Source organism: Dipodomys merriami, unplaced genomic scaffold, assembly GCF_024711535.1.
Source record: "Dipodomys merriami isolate MVZ:Mamm:240054 unplaced genomic scaffold, mDipMer1.0.p SCAF_30, whole genome shotgun sequence".
NCBI classification, from domain to species: Eukaryota; Metazoa; Chordata; class Mammalia; order Rodentia; family Heteromyidae; genus Dipodomys; species Dipodomys merriami.
In genome coordinates this window covers 15,844,534-15,864,583 of record NW_027204493.1, presented here as the reverse complement: position 1 = coordinate 15,864,583, position 20,050 = coordinate 15,844,534, and the positions used below count along the sequence as shown (strand labels likewise).

General features: G+C 37.9%; 1 protein-coding gene across 7 annotated transcripts in view; it reads right to left on the bottom strand.

Annotated features, from left to right (window-relative positions):
• Positions 1–1,001: 1,001 nt before the first annotated feature.
• Gpbp1 (GC-rich promoter binding protein 1) overlaps positions 1,002–20,050 on the bottom strand; it is a 58,703-nt gene continuing 39,654 nt past the window's right edge. For all 7 annotated transcript variants that reach the window (XM_070041207.1, XM_070041205.1, XM_070041209.1 and 4 more), the window contains 6 exons: positions 15,929–16,113; positions 13,875–14,015; positions 9,817–9,984; positions 8,630–8,817; positions 4,694–4,796; positions 1,002–1,496 (listed from right to left, as the gene is read on the bottom strand). In XM_070041207.1, coding sequence (XP_069897308.1) covers positions 1,338–1,496; positions 4,694–4,796; positions 8,630–8,817; positions 9,817–9,984; positions 13,875–14,015; positions 15,929–16,113 — 944 coding nt within the window. In that variant the 3' untranslated portion in view covers positions 1,002–1,337. The remainder of the gene's footprint in view (positions 1,497–4,693; positions 4,797–8,629; positions 8,818–9,816; positions 9,985–13,874; positions 14,016–15,928; positions 16,114–20,050) is intronic.

Sequence of the window (20,050 nt, the reverse complement as noted above, 5' to 3'; positions counted from 1 at the left end):
ACTAACTCATCCTCAAGTGTATGTATGTTATGTCTATTTTAATTTTCCCACCATCACCAGCCTCAGTGGAAGTATACAGCTTCTGGTGATAACTGGGAGCCAGGGCAGAGTACTGATGTAAAATTAGGGGGAAAAAATTGTAAACTTCTGAGAAAACACCATTTTAAAAATCAAACAACATTTAACATTAGACAAATATAAAACTTCAAAGGTTTTTGCTCTAAGATAATGTTTACAATTAGAATCTATCTATATGTAATGTTAAAAACGAATGATGGTAAATAATCAAAATACAAATACAGAGCTAAAAGATTTCTAAATCAATAAAATGAAAATATTTCCAAAATTAATGTGCAAATAAATTGCATACTTGATAGTGAAAAAAAGCTTTTTCTAACCTCAAAGAAATAAAGTATAATAAACTTTGAAGTGAATGTTTTTGGACACCAGTACCTTGAACACTACAGAGAACAACAACATTCTGAAAATCCAGTTTTATTTTCCATGTTGTGGACAGATCCAGTTTAAGTGTGATCAGTTCTTCTGTATGTGTAATAATTTATCAAAATAAGTTTTCCCACAATATTCTTTTCCATCAACTCTGAAAATCCTAACCTAACAACATATCCAAATAAAACTCTTGAAACTCACCTCTTAAAATCTGGAAGTTTGGCGAGTCTCTCCTGTAACATTTATTGAACTATAAATGGCTAAAGAGCAATTTATATTTTAAAAGGTGACTAATAAAACAGCTAAGTTCAGGAAATTAATGTCTTAAAGTGTACTTTGCTCCCATTTTAGCCAACATGCTATATTTTTCCTTTTTTGTTTTTTTTCTTTTTTCTTTTGTTTTCGTCTTGTTTCAGAGAGAAGTGGAGTGAAAAGGCGCACGACGCACAATGTGGACTTGAAAATTTCCACAGTACGAAAAAACAACGGCTCTGCAAACAAACCTGTAAGCTGCCGTTTTCCTTAAGACCTGGACATTTTAAGACAGAAGCTTTGCAAAACATTACACAATTTTTTATTATTAAATGAGAAAAATCTCATTTGTTACATAGTCACATTGCTAGTCAGAGAAATGCTGCAGTGATGAAGAAAGTCAATGTTGGATCAACCAAAGTCCTCATTTCTACAACATTCATTTACAAAGAAATAATGTTCAACATAGCCCAACACAACATTCTTGGTTTTCTTCATAATGAAGTCCCCCAAAAAAAATCATCTTCTAATGGGGTATTTCACTACATAAATTATAGTTCTTCATTTTTACAATTCACCCCAAACTGCATGAGAGATGTACCACGCTAAAATTTCTAAAGCTGTTAGGAAGTCCTTCACACATCGTCATCATCTGATGTGTCACTGCTACTTGTCTCTGTGTCATCATTCTCAATTGTGGGTTTGAAAGTGCTGTTTTTCCAAGGTCCAAACTTGAAGTCACAGATCAGGCCATTTTTCAAAATACCATTTTTTCTCAGACCATTTTTCTGTAACTAAAATTTCAAATAGACATTATTACAAGAGTTATCCATTAAGAAGAGTGCAATAGTGAAGTATACTAATAAATACAACAAACTTAAAAAACTGTACTATTTTCCAACAATATTCTACATACCAAGTCATTACCTGGAAAATAAGCTATTTAGATAGACAAAATATTTCCTCTCAAACAAATATACATACAATCTAACAAAACACTGTAAGAATTAATGTATTATACAGTACAGGAAAAAAATAGATTTTTTCCAACCAGACAGGGTAAAGGTGAACCCTGTCACAATTACCAGTGTATTAAATATTTTGAAATTTTCAGTTCCTTACATGAACACTGTAATAAACATATGCTGAGATGTGATATAACATATATTCAGCAACCATTATAGCTGTTATTATCATGACTCATATGAACACACCCCATCATCTGCTTAATTCATATGTAAAATAAAGTGAGGTATACAAAGAAACAAAATCATTTGAGTTGTGTGCTTAACTACAGATATTAACAGAAAAAAAATTAGTCCTCTATTTCTGAAACTGAGAAAACAGAGCTAGAATACCAACAAATAAGAACCAAGCTAAGCTAAAAATTCAGAACGAAAACAGATGGTTAACCCAAATTAAAACTGTTATAAGTTACAAAAACAAAATAAAAATCAGTGACAACACATAATTACTAATTCAAGCCTTTTAAATTTCTCATGAAAAAATGCATCCATGGGTCAAAAACTATAAATATTTGAAGTGTATATTATGTAACATACAACCAAAGAAACACAAAGTTACTACTATCTATAGCCAACTTCATAATCAGAATTCAAAAACCTATTAAGGGTCCATATCTTTAAGTAATAAGAGTGCTTGCCTTGTAAGCAAAAGCAAAGTTCAAACTCCAGCACTATTTTTGGGGGGTGGGCCAATCCTGGGGCTTGAACTGAAGGCCTGGGTACTGCCTGAGCTTCTTTTGTTCAAGACTACTTGAGCCACAGTGCCATTTCCAGCTTTTTCTGTTTATGTGGTACTGAGAACTGAACCCAGGGCTTCATGCATGCTAGGCAAGCACTCAACCACTAAGCCACATTCCCAGTCCCAGCACCATTTTTGATTTTTAAAAAAACAAGCTATAAATAAACTTAACTGGAAAGAGTAAGTAACAAAAAGGAAAATTGTCTGTAGATGTCATGAGACAGAAAAACCCCAGTGATCATTCTCTAAAATTCCCTGTAAAACTAAGAAATACAGTAAAGTTTCAGGACACATAGCCAAACACAAAAAGCAGTTCTTTTTCTAGCAGTGTATGAAAATTTCAGAAAGCATTGTTGCCACACATCAGTAGCACTCACCCTTGTAATCCTAACTACTCAGAAGGTTGAAATCTGAAGATTTCAAAAGGGTGCTCAAGCAGGAAAGTTTGTGAGACCTTATCTCTATTTTTAAAAAGCCTAACAACCATGAGGTCCTGAGTTTGAAACTTCCTATAATGGATTTGGGAAAATTCAACTTTTTATTTTGTGAGGAGGTAGATGACACAGTTTTATTATGTAACCCAAGCTGAACATCAACTTGCAGCCCAAGTAGCCTTCAACTCATGATCCTCCTTCCTAACGCAAATCTCCTAACAAAATCTAAAAAAAAAAAAAAAAAAAAAAAAGGAATTATGAGCCAGGCACTTGTAATCCTAGCTACTCAGGAGGCTGAGAGCTGAGGATCATAGTTCAAAATCAGCCCAGACAGTAAAGTCTGTAAGACTCTTATCTCTAATTAACTACTCAGAAAAACCTGGTAGTGATACTATGGGGGAAGGGGGAGAGGGAGAGAGAGGGGAGAGGGGGAGAGAGAGAGGGCAGAGGAGAGAGGGGGAGAGGGGGAGAACGGGGAAGAAGAGAGAGGGGAGAGGGAGAGAGAGGGGAAGGAGAGAGAGGGGAGAGCAGAGGAGAGAGAGCAGGGGGAAGAGAGGGAGAGAGAGAGAAGAGGGGGAAGAGAGGAAGGGAGAGGGGGAGAGAGGGGGGAGAGAAGGAAGGAGAGAGGGAGGGGAAGAGGGAGGGAGAGAGAGGGAGAGGGAGAGAGGGGGGAGAGAGAGAAGAGGGGGAGAAGAGGGGGAGAGGGAGAGAGGGAAGGAGAGAGGGAGGGGGAGAAGGAGAGAGGGAGGGGGAGAAGGAGAGAAGGAAGGAGAGAGGGAGGGGGAGAGGGAGAGAGAAGAGGGAGGAGAGGGAGGGAGAGAGAGAGAAGGAAGGAGAGAAGGGGAGAGGGAGGGGGAGGAAGGGGGAGGATGGTGGAGAGGGAGAGAGGGAGGGGGGAGAGGGAGAGGGGGGAGGAAGAGAAAGAGAAATAGAGAGACAGAGACAGAGACAGAATGAATTAGAGACCTAAAACAAGATGTTTTAGGAAAGAATGCACTCATACCAAAAGAAAATGTCAAAGGTGGGGCTGGGAAGTTGGCTCAGTGGTAGAGCGCTTGCCTTGCATGCATGAGGCCCTGGGTTCAATTCCTCAGCACCACATAAGCAAAAAGAAAAAAGCCGGAAGTGGTGCTGTGGCTCAAGTGGTAGCGTGCTAGCCTTGAGCTGAAGGACAGTGCCCAGGCCCAGAGTTCAGGCCCCACAACTGGACCCCCCCCCCAAAAAAAAAGTCAATTAAGAGTTATCATCCAATCACTCAACATATAGTAAATTTTCTTCTAGCCACAAAAAAAAAAAAAAAAAAGAGTTATCATCCAGGCCAAAACAACCACCAAAAGCATCCTAAGTAAAAATCAAATATATTGTTTATATCAACATAACTACTGCAGACAAAATTATCATTGTGGATTTGTTTAAAACAAAGGCAGGTCTGACCAAAATTTGAGTATCTAACAAATTCCTAAAACTATAAACTTGTCTTTCTACTGTAATTATTACCTTTAACTGTATTATTCTAATTAAGAAAGGGCCATTTTAGGACTAGAAGCATGGCTCCAGTGGTAGAGTACCAGCTTGCTAGCAAGTAAGAGGCCCAAAGGTTAATGCCTAGTACCACCAAAAAGAACAAAGAAATAGACAGCCATTCCCAAGCAAACATTTGAGGAGAACATTTCTTTAGTGCTATAGCATTAACCTTGAGTGAAAAAAGCCAACCAAGATGAGGGCCAGTAATTCATGGCCCAGTACCACCACAAAAATAAGTAAATAAACGAAGAAATGACAGGTTTTCTTACCTGCTCACTAATAACTTGGAATTCTCTCATTTCATCCTCAGTTAAAGGAGCACAAGTTTCATCATTTTCACTGTCTTCCTGCCAGCCCATCTCTTTTAACAATCTGAGAAGAAATGTTTAATTTAGAGCTTCACTGAAATAGGATAACTCCTCCACTTAGTTTATGTACTAGAAAATACACAGCACATGAACCATTACATTAAAACAATATATTTTTGATTATGTTAAATATTTTTGGTAATAATCTATCTTTGCTAATAATAAATAGCTTACCTGTTGGTGTCAAAGGTTCTCTAAGCTAGAATCTTGCAATAGGAAAGGCCTAACTGAAATTTAGTGAGAAGGTGGATGGACTAATGGTACTAGAGATTGAACTGGGCCTCATATGTGGCTAAACAGGTATCTCTTGGGCCATTTTGTTTTCCCCAATATCCTGTGTAGGCTTGAACTGCCACCCTCCATTTCAGGCTTTTTGCATATGTAAGATGATAGGTGTGTGTCACTACATTCAACTTCTTATTGTTTGAAATAATAACCCAGGCCCAGTTTAGCCTCAAACCACTATCTCACCTCCCAAGGAACTAAATATGTGATGTATGTGGGCCACAGAGCCCAACAAATCTGTCCAATTCTTGTACTAAAAGTGACATGATTTCCCCCCTCTTTTCTTCCATACCACCATAATCCAACATATTCTTGGCAGCTTATTATGTTTACTACTTTGAAAAGACTTGGATAGCTTTTAACTGTTTAGTTGGTTGTAGGGCTTGAACTCAAGGCCTGGGCATTCATTATGCCTGAGCCTTTTCATTTTGTTCAAGGCTAATAAAACTCTACTACTTTAAGCCAAAGCCCCACTTCCAATTTTTGGGTGATAAACTGGAGAAAAAAGTCTCACAGACTGCCCAGGCTGGCTTCAAACTCCAATTCTCAGATCTCAGCCTCCTGAGTAGCTAGAATTACAGATGTGAGTCACCAATGCCCAACCCTAACTTGTATTGTATATATTCTTCTGCTCCCATCATCTTTAAAGGGCATGTCAATTATCTTCAACACATAAATTTGAAAGACGTCTTACGTCCTAGGTATTATATCATCTAATAGCTAAATAAGGATCAAAGTAAGTAAATCCCCCTCCTTCATTCTTTAATGAAAATACTTTTAGGTAAACAGAGCTTAAGACTGACAGAGAATTTCACCATTTTTCAATAATTGGACCAATTTAAATACTGTACCAACAGCTATATTGCATTTGACTCAGTTACTTCACAGTTTCTAGTTCTTATTAGGCCTCTCCATCTTGTACTGGTGGGTTTGAGTCTGTTTTTTAACTGCATTCCTTTAGGCTAAGTCTGATAAGGCAGAAAGATCACAAGTCCATGGCCAACCTGAGTTATATAAGTAGTTCAAGCAACAAATAGGACCCTGTTTCAAAAAAGCAGATTGCAGCTTGAGCCCATCAGACATCTGATAAATTTTCATAGAACACAACTTGGGAAGAGTGAGTAAAATTTAACTTGCTCTCTATCTTCCAATGACTAATCAAAGTCACATAGGAAAAACAACTTGCCTATTTCACAGTAAAAGAAGGCAACAGGAATTTTTGGATATCAGCCTCTCAAGCTAATACTATACCAAACTCTGCAACCTCTGAACCAAAATAGGACAAGTCAACATTACTATGATTTATTTCATTCCCATTATCATCTTTTTTTTTCCAAACGTACTTTTTAAACTTTTTAGATGGCCTCTTTCAAGTGCTATTTTCATGCACTTTTATCACTGAATGCCATCTAATATGGAGCATGTACAGAGCATATGGATCCTAGAACTAGTAAATCTAAACTGCTTTTGCTAGATCTACATCTTTAATACTTCTAAAACTGGCTACATCTTTACTACTTCTAAAACTGGCTACCAGCAATATAGATGAAAACACAAATATTACAAAAGAAATATAACAAAAGATTGAATTAAAGGCGTGACTCAGTAGGAGTATGATTAGAATATATCTAGTCCCTGGACTGAATTACTGGTAACAAAATAATGAGGGTAAGAGGGGGCACAGTAGTAAAAATCATTCAAGCAAAGTAATTATCCTTAAGAACTGTATCTCTGGGGCTGTGACATAATGGTAAGAGTACTTGCCTAGCATGTATGAGGCTTTGGGTTCAATTCCTTAGTATCACATAAATAAAAAGTGAAACAAAGTAAAAAACTATATCACTGACAACTCACTGTTAAAATGCAACTGAAGAGTAGGTAATATGTATTGTGACACTAAAATCACACTTAAGTTTATGGTAGCTGGGAACTACCAACTGGATCACACCTATAATCAGGCCACTGAAAGACCTAAGGATAGAGATTTAAATCCATTGAGTCCAGCCTGGAAAGATTCCATCTCTACAGAAATGGAGGCATAGCATAAGTGGTTTATGTCAGCTGTGAGGTGAAAAAGCCAAGCAAGATTTTGAGGCACCAAGTTCAAGCTCCAGCATGAGCACACATGCATGCAGACGCATGCGCGCGCACGCACACACACACACACACACACACACACACACACACACACACACACACACACACACACACACACACACACATGAAACCATGGGACAGACATATCACTTGATTTTAACAGAAAAATGAAGCTGGAAATCTGAAAGCTGTAAGTAACATTTTTTAACTTAGGGGAAAAATGTATTTCCCCAAGAGTAATAAAAAAATGTTCACAGAAAAATTTGTACACAAATGGCTCACAGCACAGCATTATCCATAAAATTTAAAAGTGGAAATAACTGAGATCTATTAGCTGATGAACAAAATATCTTGTAACAACACAATGTGTTATAATGTGTAAATAACAAAAGTCCAGGGGGATATGGTATACATCTGTAATCCTAGCACAGGCAAAAAGTTAGTAAGACCCAATTTCAATCAACCAACAAAATGGCACACCTGTAATCCCAGCTGAACATCTAAAAGCAGGAGGTGTGAAGTTTAATTTGAGGGGGAAAAAAAAGTTTAAAACCAGGTGCAGATAGAAAACTGCAGTTTCAGACCAGTTTCAGTCAAAATCAGTAAGACACCATCTCCAGAAAAACAACCAAAAAGTAGGACTGGAGTGGGTAGAATGCCAGCTGAGCAAGGAAAAAAGGCTAAGTTCAAATCCCACTACTAGGGATAGAGTGGGGTGGGGAGAAAGACTGCACATGATAAGTAACTAAAGCTAATAAAAGGGCTAGAGGGTATGGCTCAAGTGGCAGAGCACTGGCCTAATAAGTGTGAGGCCCTGACTTCAATTCTAGTACCACCAAAAATAAAAAGGAATCAAGTACTGATGGCCTAAAACTCCAATTAGTCTGAAAGTATGCTTTGTCAAAAAAAACTAAGTAGAAAGATATAAAAGATTGTATATTTCTATATTCTTCAGAACATACCTTGCTTCAATATGTTTTATAGGATTAGACAGGAATGAAGATACCACTTGATGATAGGATTACAGAAAGGCTAAATAAAAATCCTTTGAACAGTGAATTGTTTTTAAAAGAAAGATTGTATATTTAAAATATCTCTAAAAGGCAAATCTACAAAAACCAAAAAGTATAGTACTGGTTACCTAGGACAAAGAGAAACATGAATAAATCTTTAATGGACATGCGCTGTTGGAGTGAGGGACATGTTCTAAAATTTTACTGCAATGGCAGTTGAATTTCTGTGAGTATACTAAAAATTGTCTTAAAACAATTATTAACATTTAAAACAAGTAAAATTTATGGCATATTAAAAAAATCTCAATAAACATTAAATAATAAGTTAGGGACTTGAGCTATAGGTCAGTGGATATACAAAACCTCTGCTTCAGTAAGCCAGCATTACAAAAATCAATAATCACAAAAGAACTGTACAATAATTGAAAGCCTGCATACTAACCTGTGTTCTGCCTCAAGTGAACTGGAAAGAACGTCAGTTTGTGGGTAGGTTGAAGACCGAATTATTTGTTGGGAAATAACTGAGGCATTGCCATTCTCTTGAGGAATTTCATTTTCATCGAAGTTTCTGTTTATATCTCTTTCTTGGTGAGTACTATTGCTGTTATGCAAATTAAATGAGTCCTCATCCTGATTTTTAGGGAGTCAAAAAAAGAGAAAGTTTAAAGGACAGAGTTAATAACTTAATAAATTAATAAATCTTGGCTTGATTCCCATTAAGAATACATATACTGGTTATAATCATTAAATTTAAATTCTCCCAAGAATAGAAAACTAAAAAGGAATGGATTCTCAAAACTTTGTAAGTCTAGCTAGTCACACCTATTCAACAAAGGTAAAGCCAAAAGAATAAGGATGGAGACAGAGAAAAAGAAAAATATATAGTTTTGCCCTTCCCCCCCAAGAAATTTAGTGATTATTTTTTAAAGCAGAGCAAGGTAGGACATGTTTTATAATTTCAGCATTTAGAGCATAAATATTACTGAGTTCCAATGTCAGCCTGGGCTACATAATGAAGGGCTACTATATAACACCACCAACAATAAATGTACATGAAAATGTCATAATGAGCCGGGCGCCAATGGCTCATGCCTATAACTCTAGCTACTAAGGAGGCTGAAATTCAAGGATCAGAGTTCCAAGCCAGCCCTGAGACTCTTATCTCCAATTAACCACCAAAAAACTGTCAGTACCACTGTGACTCAAAATGATAAGAGCACTAGGCTTGAGCAAAAAAGTTCTGGAACAACACCCAGGCCCTGAGTTCAAGCCCAGAACTGCCTTCCTCCTCCCACCAACAAAAAAAGGAAAATGTCATAATGAAACCCACTCCTGCATTCCTAATGTATACTGTAAAAAATTCAAAACTTGGGCTAGAGGCCTGGCACAATTAGTAGAGTGCCAGTGGGGAAGCAATACCGAGCACACTCAAGGATCTGAGTCCAATTTCAGCATGGGCAAATAAACATGTATTTTTGCATAGGAAATGCAAAATACAGCGTTATGTACACAAATGATTAATAATCAAATTGTTATCAGGCCTTCTCTTTTGGGAGATAAAAATTCCATTATATAAAATATTCCAAGGCAATATTATGGTCAAAGAAGTATCTATGCAAATTAAATCACCTTCTCTGAGCCAGCCCGGCTTTCATCTTCATGTTCCTCTTCCACTCTGTCTCTTTTCAATGCTTTCAAAAATTCACTCTTCTTATCAGTGCGCATTCTTGTCAGTTTGGTTAGCCGAGGCTGCTGATTAAGTTTGTCAACAGGTGAAGAGGAATTTGAGCGATTACACTAAAAGGAAATTCAGAAACTGATAAATACAGAATCAAAGGAATAGGGAAAGGGGAAAAACAAATCGTTTAAATAGGGATACAGGTGGACCCATTGCAACAATGAGACGTAAAAGTCGTACATAGGGGAGGGTTGGGTGGGGGAGTGGGGGGAGGATGGGAAGGGGAAACAAAGGAGGCTACAATGCTTGATAAGAAATGTACTCATTATCTTGCCCATGTAATTGCAACCCATCTGTACAGTATTTTTACAATTAAAAAAAAGGAAAAAAAAGGAATTACTGTCAATTAAAACTACCTCAGCTGGGTAGGAATGTGGCTCAGTCGTAGAGTTATTTGTCTAGCATCCATGAAGCCCTGGGTTCAATTCCTCAGTACCACATATACAGAAAAAAAGCTGAAGTTGCACTGTGGCTCAAATGGTACAGTACTAGTCTTGAGCAAAAGAAGCTCAGGGATAGTGCCCAAGTCCTAAATTCAAGCGCCAGGACCAGCCAACCAAAAAATACATAAATAAAAATTTATATTAAAAAATAATAAAATTACCACCGCTCCCAGTTTTACCTTTATTCACAATGCAAAATTATCTTTAAGATGAAGGTAAAAATCTGCTTTTATCACTATTCATTTAAATCTGCTTTTATCACTATTCTTTTTCAGTACTATTCTGTATACATTACCACCACTACATTACATTAACTCATTAATTTATTATCACATGTTGTAATTTCAGCATTTAGGGGAGACTGGAGCAGGAACAATACTGAGTTCCAAGATCGGCCTGGGCTACGTAATGAAACAATACTATAAAACCACCACCAACAAGGGCTGGGAAGTGGCTCAGTGATAGAGTGCTTGTCTTGCATGCATGAGGCCTGGGTTCCATCCCTCAGCACCACAAAAGCAGAAAAAGCCAGAAGTGGTGCTGTGGCTCAAGTGGTAGGCCACTAGCCTTGAGCTGAAGAGCTGAGGGACAGAGTTCAGGCCCCACAATGGGCCCAAAACACAAAACAACACATCACCAAGAAAAAAAAAAATGTACATGAAAATGTCATAATGAGCTGGGCAGCATTGGCTCATTCCTATAATTCTATACATTTCTACTTTAACAAGTCGTTATGTTGAAAAACAAACTTTACAACTTTTGTGGGGATCTGGTGGGGGGGAGGTAGGGGGAGTATGGGAAGGCATGGGAAGGGGAAACAAAGAGGAGGCAACAATGCTTGATAAGAAATGTATTCATAAAAAAAAAATGTATTCATTATCTTGCCCATGTAATTGTAACTCCTCTGTATTCTCACAATAAAAAAAAAGACAAAATTTTAAAGCTCAGCCAATTTTGACCATTACTTCAAAATAGATTTAATTTTCTAGGCTACCTGCCCTGAAATGGCTTTCTGTCCATTTCATTATAGTTATGCACTATTTGCTCTGTGATGTTTAGTTAGGATGCTAAATATTAAACTCCTAAAATTAAGCATTTCTATAAGACATAGAACAAGTTTCCCAAACATGTTTCAGCATTCAAGGGTTCCAATAATAGCTCCAATACAATTTTTAACTTTTTTTTTGTTCTGCCAGTCGTGGGGCTTGAACTCTGAGCCTGGGTGCTGTCCCTCAGTTCTTAAGCTCAAGGCTAGCGCTCTACCACTTGAACCACAGCGTCACTTCCAGTTTTCTGAATAGTTTATTGGAGATAAGAGTCTCATGGACTTTTCCTGCCTGGACTGGCTGTGAACCGTGATCCCCAGATCTCAGCCTCTTGAGTAGCTAGGATTACAGGCGTGAACCACCGATGCCCAACTTTTTAACTATTTTTATACACAGTTTATCCGGTTAGATTAAACTGGAGAAAATTTCTGTGAAAGAGCAAAAGCTCAAGAGGAAAAAGGGCATTAAATGAAGTCCTTTTATTTTGGTTCTTTGGTGAGATGAAACAGAAAATAGAATGTTAGGAACTTAAGTAATGGATTTCTCAGCTATACTATATTGTAACTACTACTCTAAAGAAAATAAACTAGTTAGGAATGCTGGCCCTTTCCTCACAACTCAAAACTTTTATGATTGAGAACATAAACAAATTATATATATACATATATATATAAAATGAATAATGGTGTTCCATATTGATAACAAAGCAATATCAGGTAACAATATAGTCAAATCTCCTTTGTCACTAATGAGGAAAACTCCCTGGGGTCTGGTAGGTTTTTGTTTTGTGCCACTCCTGGGGCTTGAACTCAGAACCTGAGTGTTCATCACCCTGAGTTTTCTGCTCAAGGTTAGCACTCAAATCTCATGCATAAGCCACCAATGCCCAACTGGTCTGATAATTTTAAAAACGTGTTAAATCAAACAAATACTTGAGTTACCAGATATTTTCAGTACAAAAACAATATATACCTTTTCATCATCTTCTCTCCCTGCTTCTAGATTAATGCTAATAAAATGTCCATTATTCCCAAAACAGAATTACGAGTCTTATTACGAGTCAATACAGCACAACTACTACAAATAAATATAAAGGAAAAAAATGCAATCTTCTTAAAAGTTATTCTAACTAATGTACTAGGTAATATGCTTTACAGGATTATTTTCTCTGCTCCTTAGGATAGCTGGAAACATTCACTTAAATTTTTTAAAAATTACCGAAATTTAAAAATTACTCAGACTTTCTCCAAGTACAAAAACTAGCATATAGAAGGAAATGTCAACCAAAGTTTTACAAAAAACTAGAGTAACTCATTTTAATGTAGTTATTTAATGAGTTTATATACTTTATTCAAAAAATACCATCATTTAACAAACATGCATGGCAGAACAATTATGTATTCAAGATGCTAAATCACTCATGCCCAGAATTCCAGTCAAGCCTGAACAACACAAGGAAGCGTCACTTCAAAAATAAAAATAAGGGCTGGGAAGGTGGCTTAGTAGTAGACTGCTTGCCTACAATGCACGAAGCCCTGGGTTCGATTCCTCAGTATCACATAAACAGAAAAGGCTGTAAGTGGCACTGTGACCCTGTGGCCATGAACAAAAGAATCTCAGGGACAGCCAGGTGCCGGCGTAGCTCATATCTACAATCCTAGATACTCAGGAGGCTGAGATCTGAGGATCACAGTTCAAAGCCAGCCTGGGCAGGAAAGTCCAGGAGATAGGGCTGGGAAGGTGGCTCAGTGGTGGCTCACACTTGCCTTGCATGCGTGAGGCCCTGGGTTCAATTCCTCAGCACCACATAAGCAAAAAGAAAAAAGCCAGAAGTGGTGCTGTGGCTCAGGTGGTAGAGCGCTAGCCTTGAGCTGAAGAGCTGAAGGACAATGCCCAGACCCAGAGTTCAGGCCCCACCACCGGACCCAAAAAAAAAAAAAAAAGTAAAGTCCAGGAGACTCTTATCTCCAGTAAACCACCAGAAAACCAGAAGTGGCACTATGGCACAAGTTGTAGTACTTGCCTTGAGCTTAAGAGCTCAGGGACAGCACCCAGGCCCAGAATTCAAGCCTCACAAACAACCAAAAAAAAAAGAAAGAAAAGAAAAGAAAAAGGAAAAAAAAAAAGCTCAGGGACAGTGACCAGTCCCTGAGTTCAAGGTCCCAGGACTGGCAAAAAAAATGATAATAACAATTAAATAAATAAAAATAAAGCCAGGCTATAATTCTAGCTACTCAGGAAGCTGAGATCTGAGGATCACAGTGTAAAACTGGCCTGAGCAGGAAAAGTGAATGAATGAGGCTTGTACCTCCAATGAGGCACAGAAAAGTTGGCAGAGGTGTGGCTCAAGTGGTAGAGTCCCAGACTAAAGCTAAGGAACAGCACTCTGGACCAGAGTTCAAGGCTCAGTATCAACATAAGACATTAAAATATGATATTTCTCAAGAAAGCATGTCATACCTCTTTCATTGAATTTGTTGATGGACTAAAATTCTTCCCAGTTGATTTAAAAGCATTGAAGTTACCAACACCATATGTTGATTCATGAGGAAAAGAAGTCCCAACTTTATTTTCTTTAGTTTGGCTTTTCCATTGTGTAGGCTAAACAAAAACAAATATTAATGGTTGTCAAAAACAGATACAAAATACAGAAAAACAAAGACAGGGAAAAAAGGTCTTGTGACTGAAGTATCTGCTAGCATGTTAAATCCCAGTACAACTAAAAAATAAACAACATTTAGCTCAACAAATTTTAACAATTATTTTTTGTTAACTAATTATTTGTACATGATCATGCTCTTGTCATTTTTTTTTTTGGGGGGGGGGGTCCTGTCGTGGGGCCTGAACTCTGGGCACTGTCCCTCAGCTCTTCAGCTCAAGGCTAGCGCTCTACCTCTTGAGCCACAGCGCCACTTCCGGTTTTTTTGCTTATGTGGTACTGAGGAATCGAACCCAGGGCCTCATGCATGCAAGGCAAGCGCTCTACCACTGAGCCACCTTCCCAGCCCCCCTCTTGTCATTTTCTACAAATAAAGTCAAAACTTTATAATCACAACTTTCTAAATAATCTTATTTATAAACCTGAAGTTTATATGAAACCTTATATAAAGCTCAAGTTTATATGAAAAATTTCAAAATATAATACTGAGCACCAACTAAAAGGAGTAAAAGTGCATTTAACATAACAAAATTTGCATAACCTTAATTTATATTGCTACTAAAAAAGATACATATAAACCTATGCCCACAAATACACAAAAATTTAAATTAAGAGCACAACAGGCCTGGAGCAGTAGCTCTTGCCTATAATCCTAACTCTTCAGGAGGCTAAGATCTGATGATCACAGTTCAAAGCCAGCCCAGGCAGTAAAGTCCGTGAGACTCTTATCTGCAATTAACCACCAGAAAACCCAAAGTGGCACTGTGGCTCAAGTGGTAGAGTGGCTCGCTCACCTTGCGCTAAAGAGCTCAAGGCCCAGAATTCAAACCCTTGACCAATGAAAGAAAAAAAGCTCAAATACAGAGCTAGTGGCTCAAGCCTATAATCCTAGCTACTAAGGAAGCTTAGATCAAAGGATTGCAGTTTAAAGGCAGCCAAAGCAGAATGTCCATTGAGACTTTTCTCCAATTAACCAACAAAAAGCTGGAAGCAGAGTTGTGGCTCAAATGGTATAACACCAGCCTTAAGCAAAGAAGCCAAGTAAGTCAAGATGAATTGTACGTATAAACTAAATTGTTGATTAGCAATCTATTTATTCAACTACTTAAAGATAATAAATGTGTAATTTTTAAAAGCCAAGTAAGAGCCAGGCACAGGTGGCTCACTCCTGTAATCCTATTACTCTGGAGGCTGAGATCTGAGGATCTCATTTCAAAGCCAGCCCTGGCAGGAAAGGAACATCTGTGAGACTCTTGTCTCCAATTAACCACCAGAAAAAAACAGAAGTAGCACTGTGGCTCAAGTGGTAGAGGCCTCACCTTGAACTAAAGAGCTCAGGGACATCACCCAGGCCCAGAGAGCAAGCCCCACACCAACAAAAAAAAAAAAAAAAAGAAAGAAAAGAGCAAGAGACCCTGAGCACAAGCCCCAGTACCAGCACACAAAAGAAAAAATTAAAGCACACCGTGAAGCCAGGCACCAGTGGCTCACATCTGTAATCCTAGCTACTCAAGAGGTTAAGATCTGAAAATCACAGCTCAAAGCCAGCCCAGGCAGAAAAGTCCCGATGAGACTCTTATCTCCAATTAACCTCTCAAAAACTGGGAGCAGGGTTGTGGCTCAAAGTGGTAGAGCTCTAGCCTTGAGTAAAAGAGCTCTGGGACAGCACACAGGTCCTGAGTTCAAGCACCACAACCAAAAAAAGAAAGCATACAATGAGCCAACTCTTTCCACCAACAAGGAGTTCCTCATAAACATTCCACACTTAAAACTTTTTAAAAAAATTACAACAAAGAAAATAAATGGGGAATTCTCATTTACTCAAAATATGAATTTCTAGTACTCAAGAACTTACTTTTGTAGGTGGAGCAGCAGGTTTAGGGACTAAGCCTTTATAAACACTTGGACCAGTTCCATTCTTAACTGGCTGTGACTGAAGATTTCCTGCTACTGGGAATCCAGATAGCTGTAAGTCTTTTGTATTACCTTTCTTAATAACCAGCATCCTTGGAGCTCTAGATTTAGGATTCGGAGGGTACTCTGCATAAACAAAGCACAAAGAAGAGTTACAATTTCAAATCTTGGCATGATATAAGTTCACCTAAAGGGATAATATATTCTAAACTTTTATTATATTTAAAATAGTAATGGCAGCTGGTTCCTGGGTAATTAAGCTACGTGCAGACTATATTCCAGCTAAAGAAATAAAGATAAAACATAATCTCATAAAACATAACAAGAACTGAGCAATGTTACTAATACAAATGAATCCATCTAGATATAACTGAAAAACTAAGGTTAAATTTAATTTTCCAGTTAAATTTTAAAAAATTACAAATTTCATCCTCTAGAATTCTAAATATTTATAAAATGAAATACATTGTTTTCTCCTTACCTATTTTGCATAGAAAATCAAATTTTCTAATTCCTTTTCTTTCACACTATATATATAATTATAATCAATCATAACCAATGACCCACGGTCCCTTACTTCTAAATACCTATTTAATTAGTTAAAATAATTACACTTTCTTTTTTTTTTCCCTGGAGCCTGAACTCTGGGCCTGGGCTTTGTCCCTCAGCTCTTCAGCTCAAGGCTAGCTAGCACTCTACCACTTGAGCCACAGTTCCACTTTTGGCTTTTTCTGCTTATGTGGTGCTGAGGAATCAAACCCAGGGCCTCAGGCATGCAAGGCATGCACTCTACCACTGAGCCACCTTCCCAGCCCACACTTTACTTTCTTAATACCAATTCATTCAAATATTTACTAACTAAACTCAAGGCATCCTGTGAGAGCAGAGCAACCAGCTTAATTCTGCTTTCTAAGATGAAATAGGAATTGCTAAATGAAGACATTTTTCAGGATTATTGCACTTTGAAACATTATTTTTAGAGTTTAATCAATGTGTAACCGAATACACATTACACACATATGCATACAACTATTACAGAAATGTCTTTCTTCCCTTACAAAAATAAAGAAAGCATCTGTTTCATAGTCAAAAAGTTTAAGAATTTACTCAAAGAAAAAAAAATCCCAGAAAATCTAAATTAAAGTTGGCTTTGCATGTTATATATGAATTGCTAAAGGTTTGTGGTGATACTCTGCCCCAAAATTACCTAGATCTAGACTATACTAGAACTCCTAAGAGAATCTAGAGGGGAATCTAGATTCTATGAAGTTTCAAACTCTCCAAAAAGTAAAAGCTAATATGGTGAGTGTTCTACCTATTGTCATGCCAACAGATAAAATAGTAAGTACTGCTGGGCACCAGTGGCTCACACCTGTAATCCTAGATACTCAGGAGGCTGAGACCTGAGGACTGCAGTTCGAAGCCAGCCCTGGAGGAACGTCTGTGAGACTCTTATCTCCAATAAACCACCAGAAAACTGGAAGTGGCTCTGTGGCTCAAGTGGTAGAGTGCTAGCCTTGAGCTAAAGAGCTCAGGGACAGCACCCAGGACCAGAGTTCAAGTCCCACGACTGACAAAAAAATAAAAAGTTAAGTGCTGAGACCAAACCTGAAGAAGTTCATCTTAAACACATGTTGATGCACTAGAGCAAACATTCCATTTCTTGGCTCACTAAAAAGGCCCACTATAAAACAGCTAAAAAGGACTTAGAGCACACAAGAAGACAGAAAAGTACATCATCAAAAGTACTGCTTTTCAGGGGAGGTTTTATACAATGAAATCAACAAATAAAATAACAACAGATAACAATGAGGAATACTAGAAAGCAAATTAAATGATCTAAGTTTTACAATGATTACATTTATTAAACAAATGATACCAGGATGAATAAGTGTCAGTGTATGCCTATAATCCCAAATTTGAGTTTAGATTGAACTCCAAAGTGAAGACTATGTCTCAAAAACTAAATAGTTATAGCTGGGTGCTGGTGGCTCACACCTGTAATCCTAGCTATTTAGGAAGCTGAGATCTGAGGATCACGGTTAGCCAGCCCAGGCAGGAAAGGCTGTGAGACTCTTATCTCCAATAAAACCAGCAGAAAACTGGAAGTGGTGTTGTGGCTCAAGTGGTAAGAGTGCTAGCCTTGAGCTGAATAGCTGAGGAACAGTGCCCAGGCCCAGAGTTCAAGCCCCATGACAGACAAAAAACAGAAACAAAAAACAAAAAAAACTAAATAGTTCTTAAAACCAGCATGGAAGCATGTCCCTGAAGTTTAACAGTTGGAATTAGAAAGACTGCTTGAGCACAGTAGTTCCACACAACATAAGCCATACAGAAAAGGCTTGTCTTTGATTGGGTTTTTAATGAGAAAATCATTACCTGGAATTTAAAATCTGAATTAAATAAAACCCAAGAATGAGGAATAACTGGAGGTTAAGAAATATAAAAGGAAATGAGTCTATAAGGTATCTTATCTTCAGAAGAATCCAGGTGTTAAAACAGAAGCATGTGAGGGGAAAACTGAGTGAAAGCAAGGGAAGGGGTGACACTGTCCAACTTGACATATAACTGTAACCACGCTATACATCATCTTTGTAACAATTTTAAAAAAAAACAGACTATCAATACATGACAAGATTAAACATGACTGATGAAGACACTTCTAGTTCAAAATGGTCATCAAGCATATTAAGCTTTCTTCCCTTACAAATACTCACATCATTGTTACTACAATGGGGAGCAAAACCAAATAAACAGTTTGAGAGTCATGTCATCAGGAGGGGAATGATCTCAATACAATGCATAAAGGATTGAACAGGTGAGACATGGCATAAGCTATTTTGTGAAATCTCACAGACTGGGATTTGAAAGTGCCATGCCAGGTGCTGGTGGCTCACGCCTGTAATCCTAGCTACTCAGGAGGCTGAGATCTGAGGATCGCGGTTCAAAGCCAGCCCGGGCAGGAGAGACCCTGAGACTCCTATCTCCAATAAACCACCAGAAAACTGGAAGTGGCACTGTAGCTCAAGTGGTAGAGCGCTCACCTTGAGCTGAAGAGCTGAGGGACAGCGCCCAGGCCCAGAGTTCAAGCCCCACGACTGACCAAAAAAAAAAAAAAAAAAAAAGAAGAAGAAAGTGCCAGATATGGCAAGGAGCAGAAAATAAACCTTTTCCAGACAAAATCAAATTATTCACCAAAAGAAAATCCTATTCTAAAGAATGTATTTTAGGCAGAATATGACTCTATACAGAAAGATGAAGAAACAAGAAGAAATATAATTGATACATATGCAATCATACATTATAACTAGGAGGCAAAGATGTAGAATATGTAAGTAACATATAATCGTTAAGCCTCAAATAGACTCTGACTAGAAATTTCACCTAAATTGGATTCCTTGGAGCAAGAAATATTCTGGCTGTTTCTTCAATGAGGTCCTCAGTGCAAAGAATGATGAAATGTCCTATAAGGAAGAAACGTGAAGCCTAAGACATCACTCACAGAAGAGATGACAAAGGTACTTGAAGGAAGATGATCAGGAATGAGAAGGAAGAAAAGCCGACAGTGGTTGTTGTGCTTTTTTAACATTCATATTCCAGTATCAAAACATAGCGTTAAAGAAAACATGTTTTGTGCCTAACTCATCCAAATCTACTTTACTAGCTCCCAACTAGCTCTTAACTATATTTATTGTACCACTCTGAAGAAGAGTTCATGTCTCAGTGTTACTATGTCTATGTTAAAATAATTACTATAAAAATGTACATGCTTGCCAGGCGCTGGTCGGCTCACGCCTGTAATCCTAGTTACTCAGGAGGCTGAGATCTGAGGATCACAGTTCAAAGCCAGCCCAGGCAGAAAAGACCCTGAGACTCCTATCTCCAATAAACCAGAGAAAACCAGAAGTGGCACTGTAGCTCAAGTGGTAGAGCGCCCACCTTGAGTTGAAGAGCTGAAGGACAGTGCCCAAGCCCAGAGTTCAAGCCCCATGACCCAAAACAAAAAAAGCAAACAAAAAAAAAGTACATGCTGTTACAATTAAGAGTGTCCATTTGTTTTAGG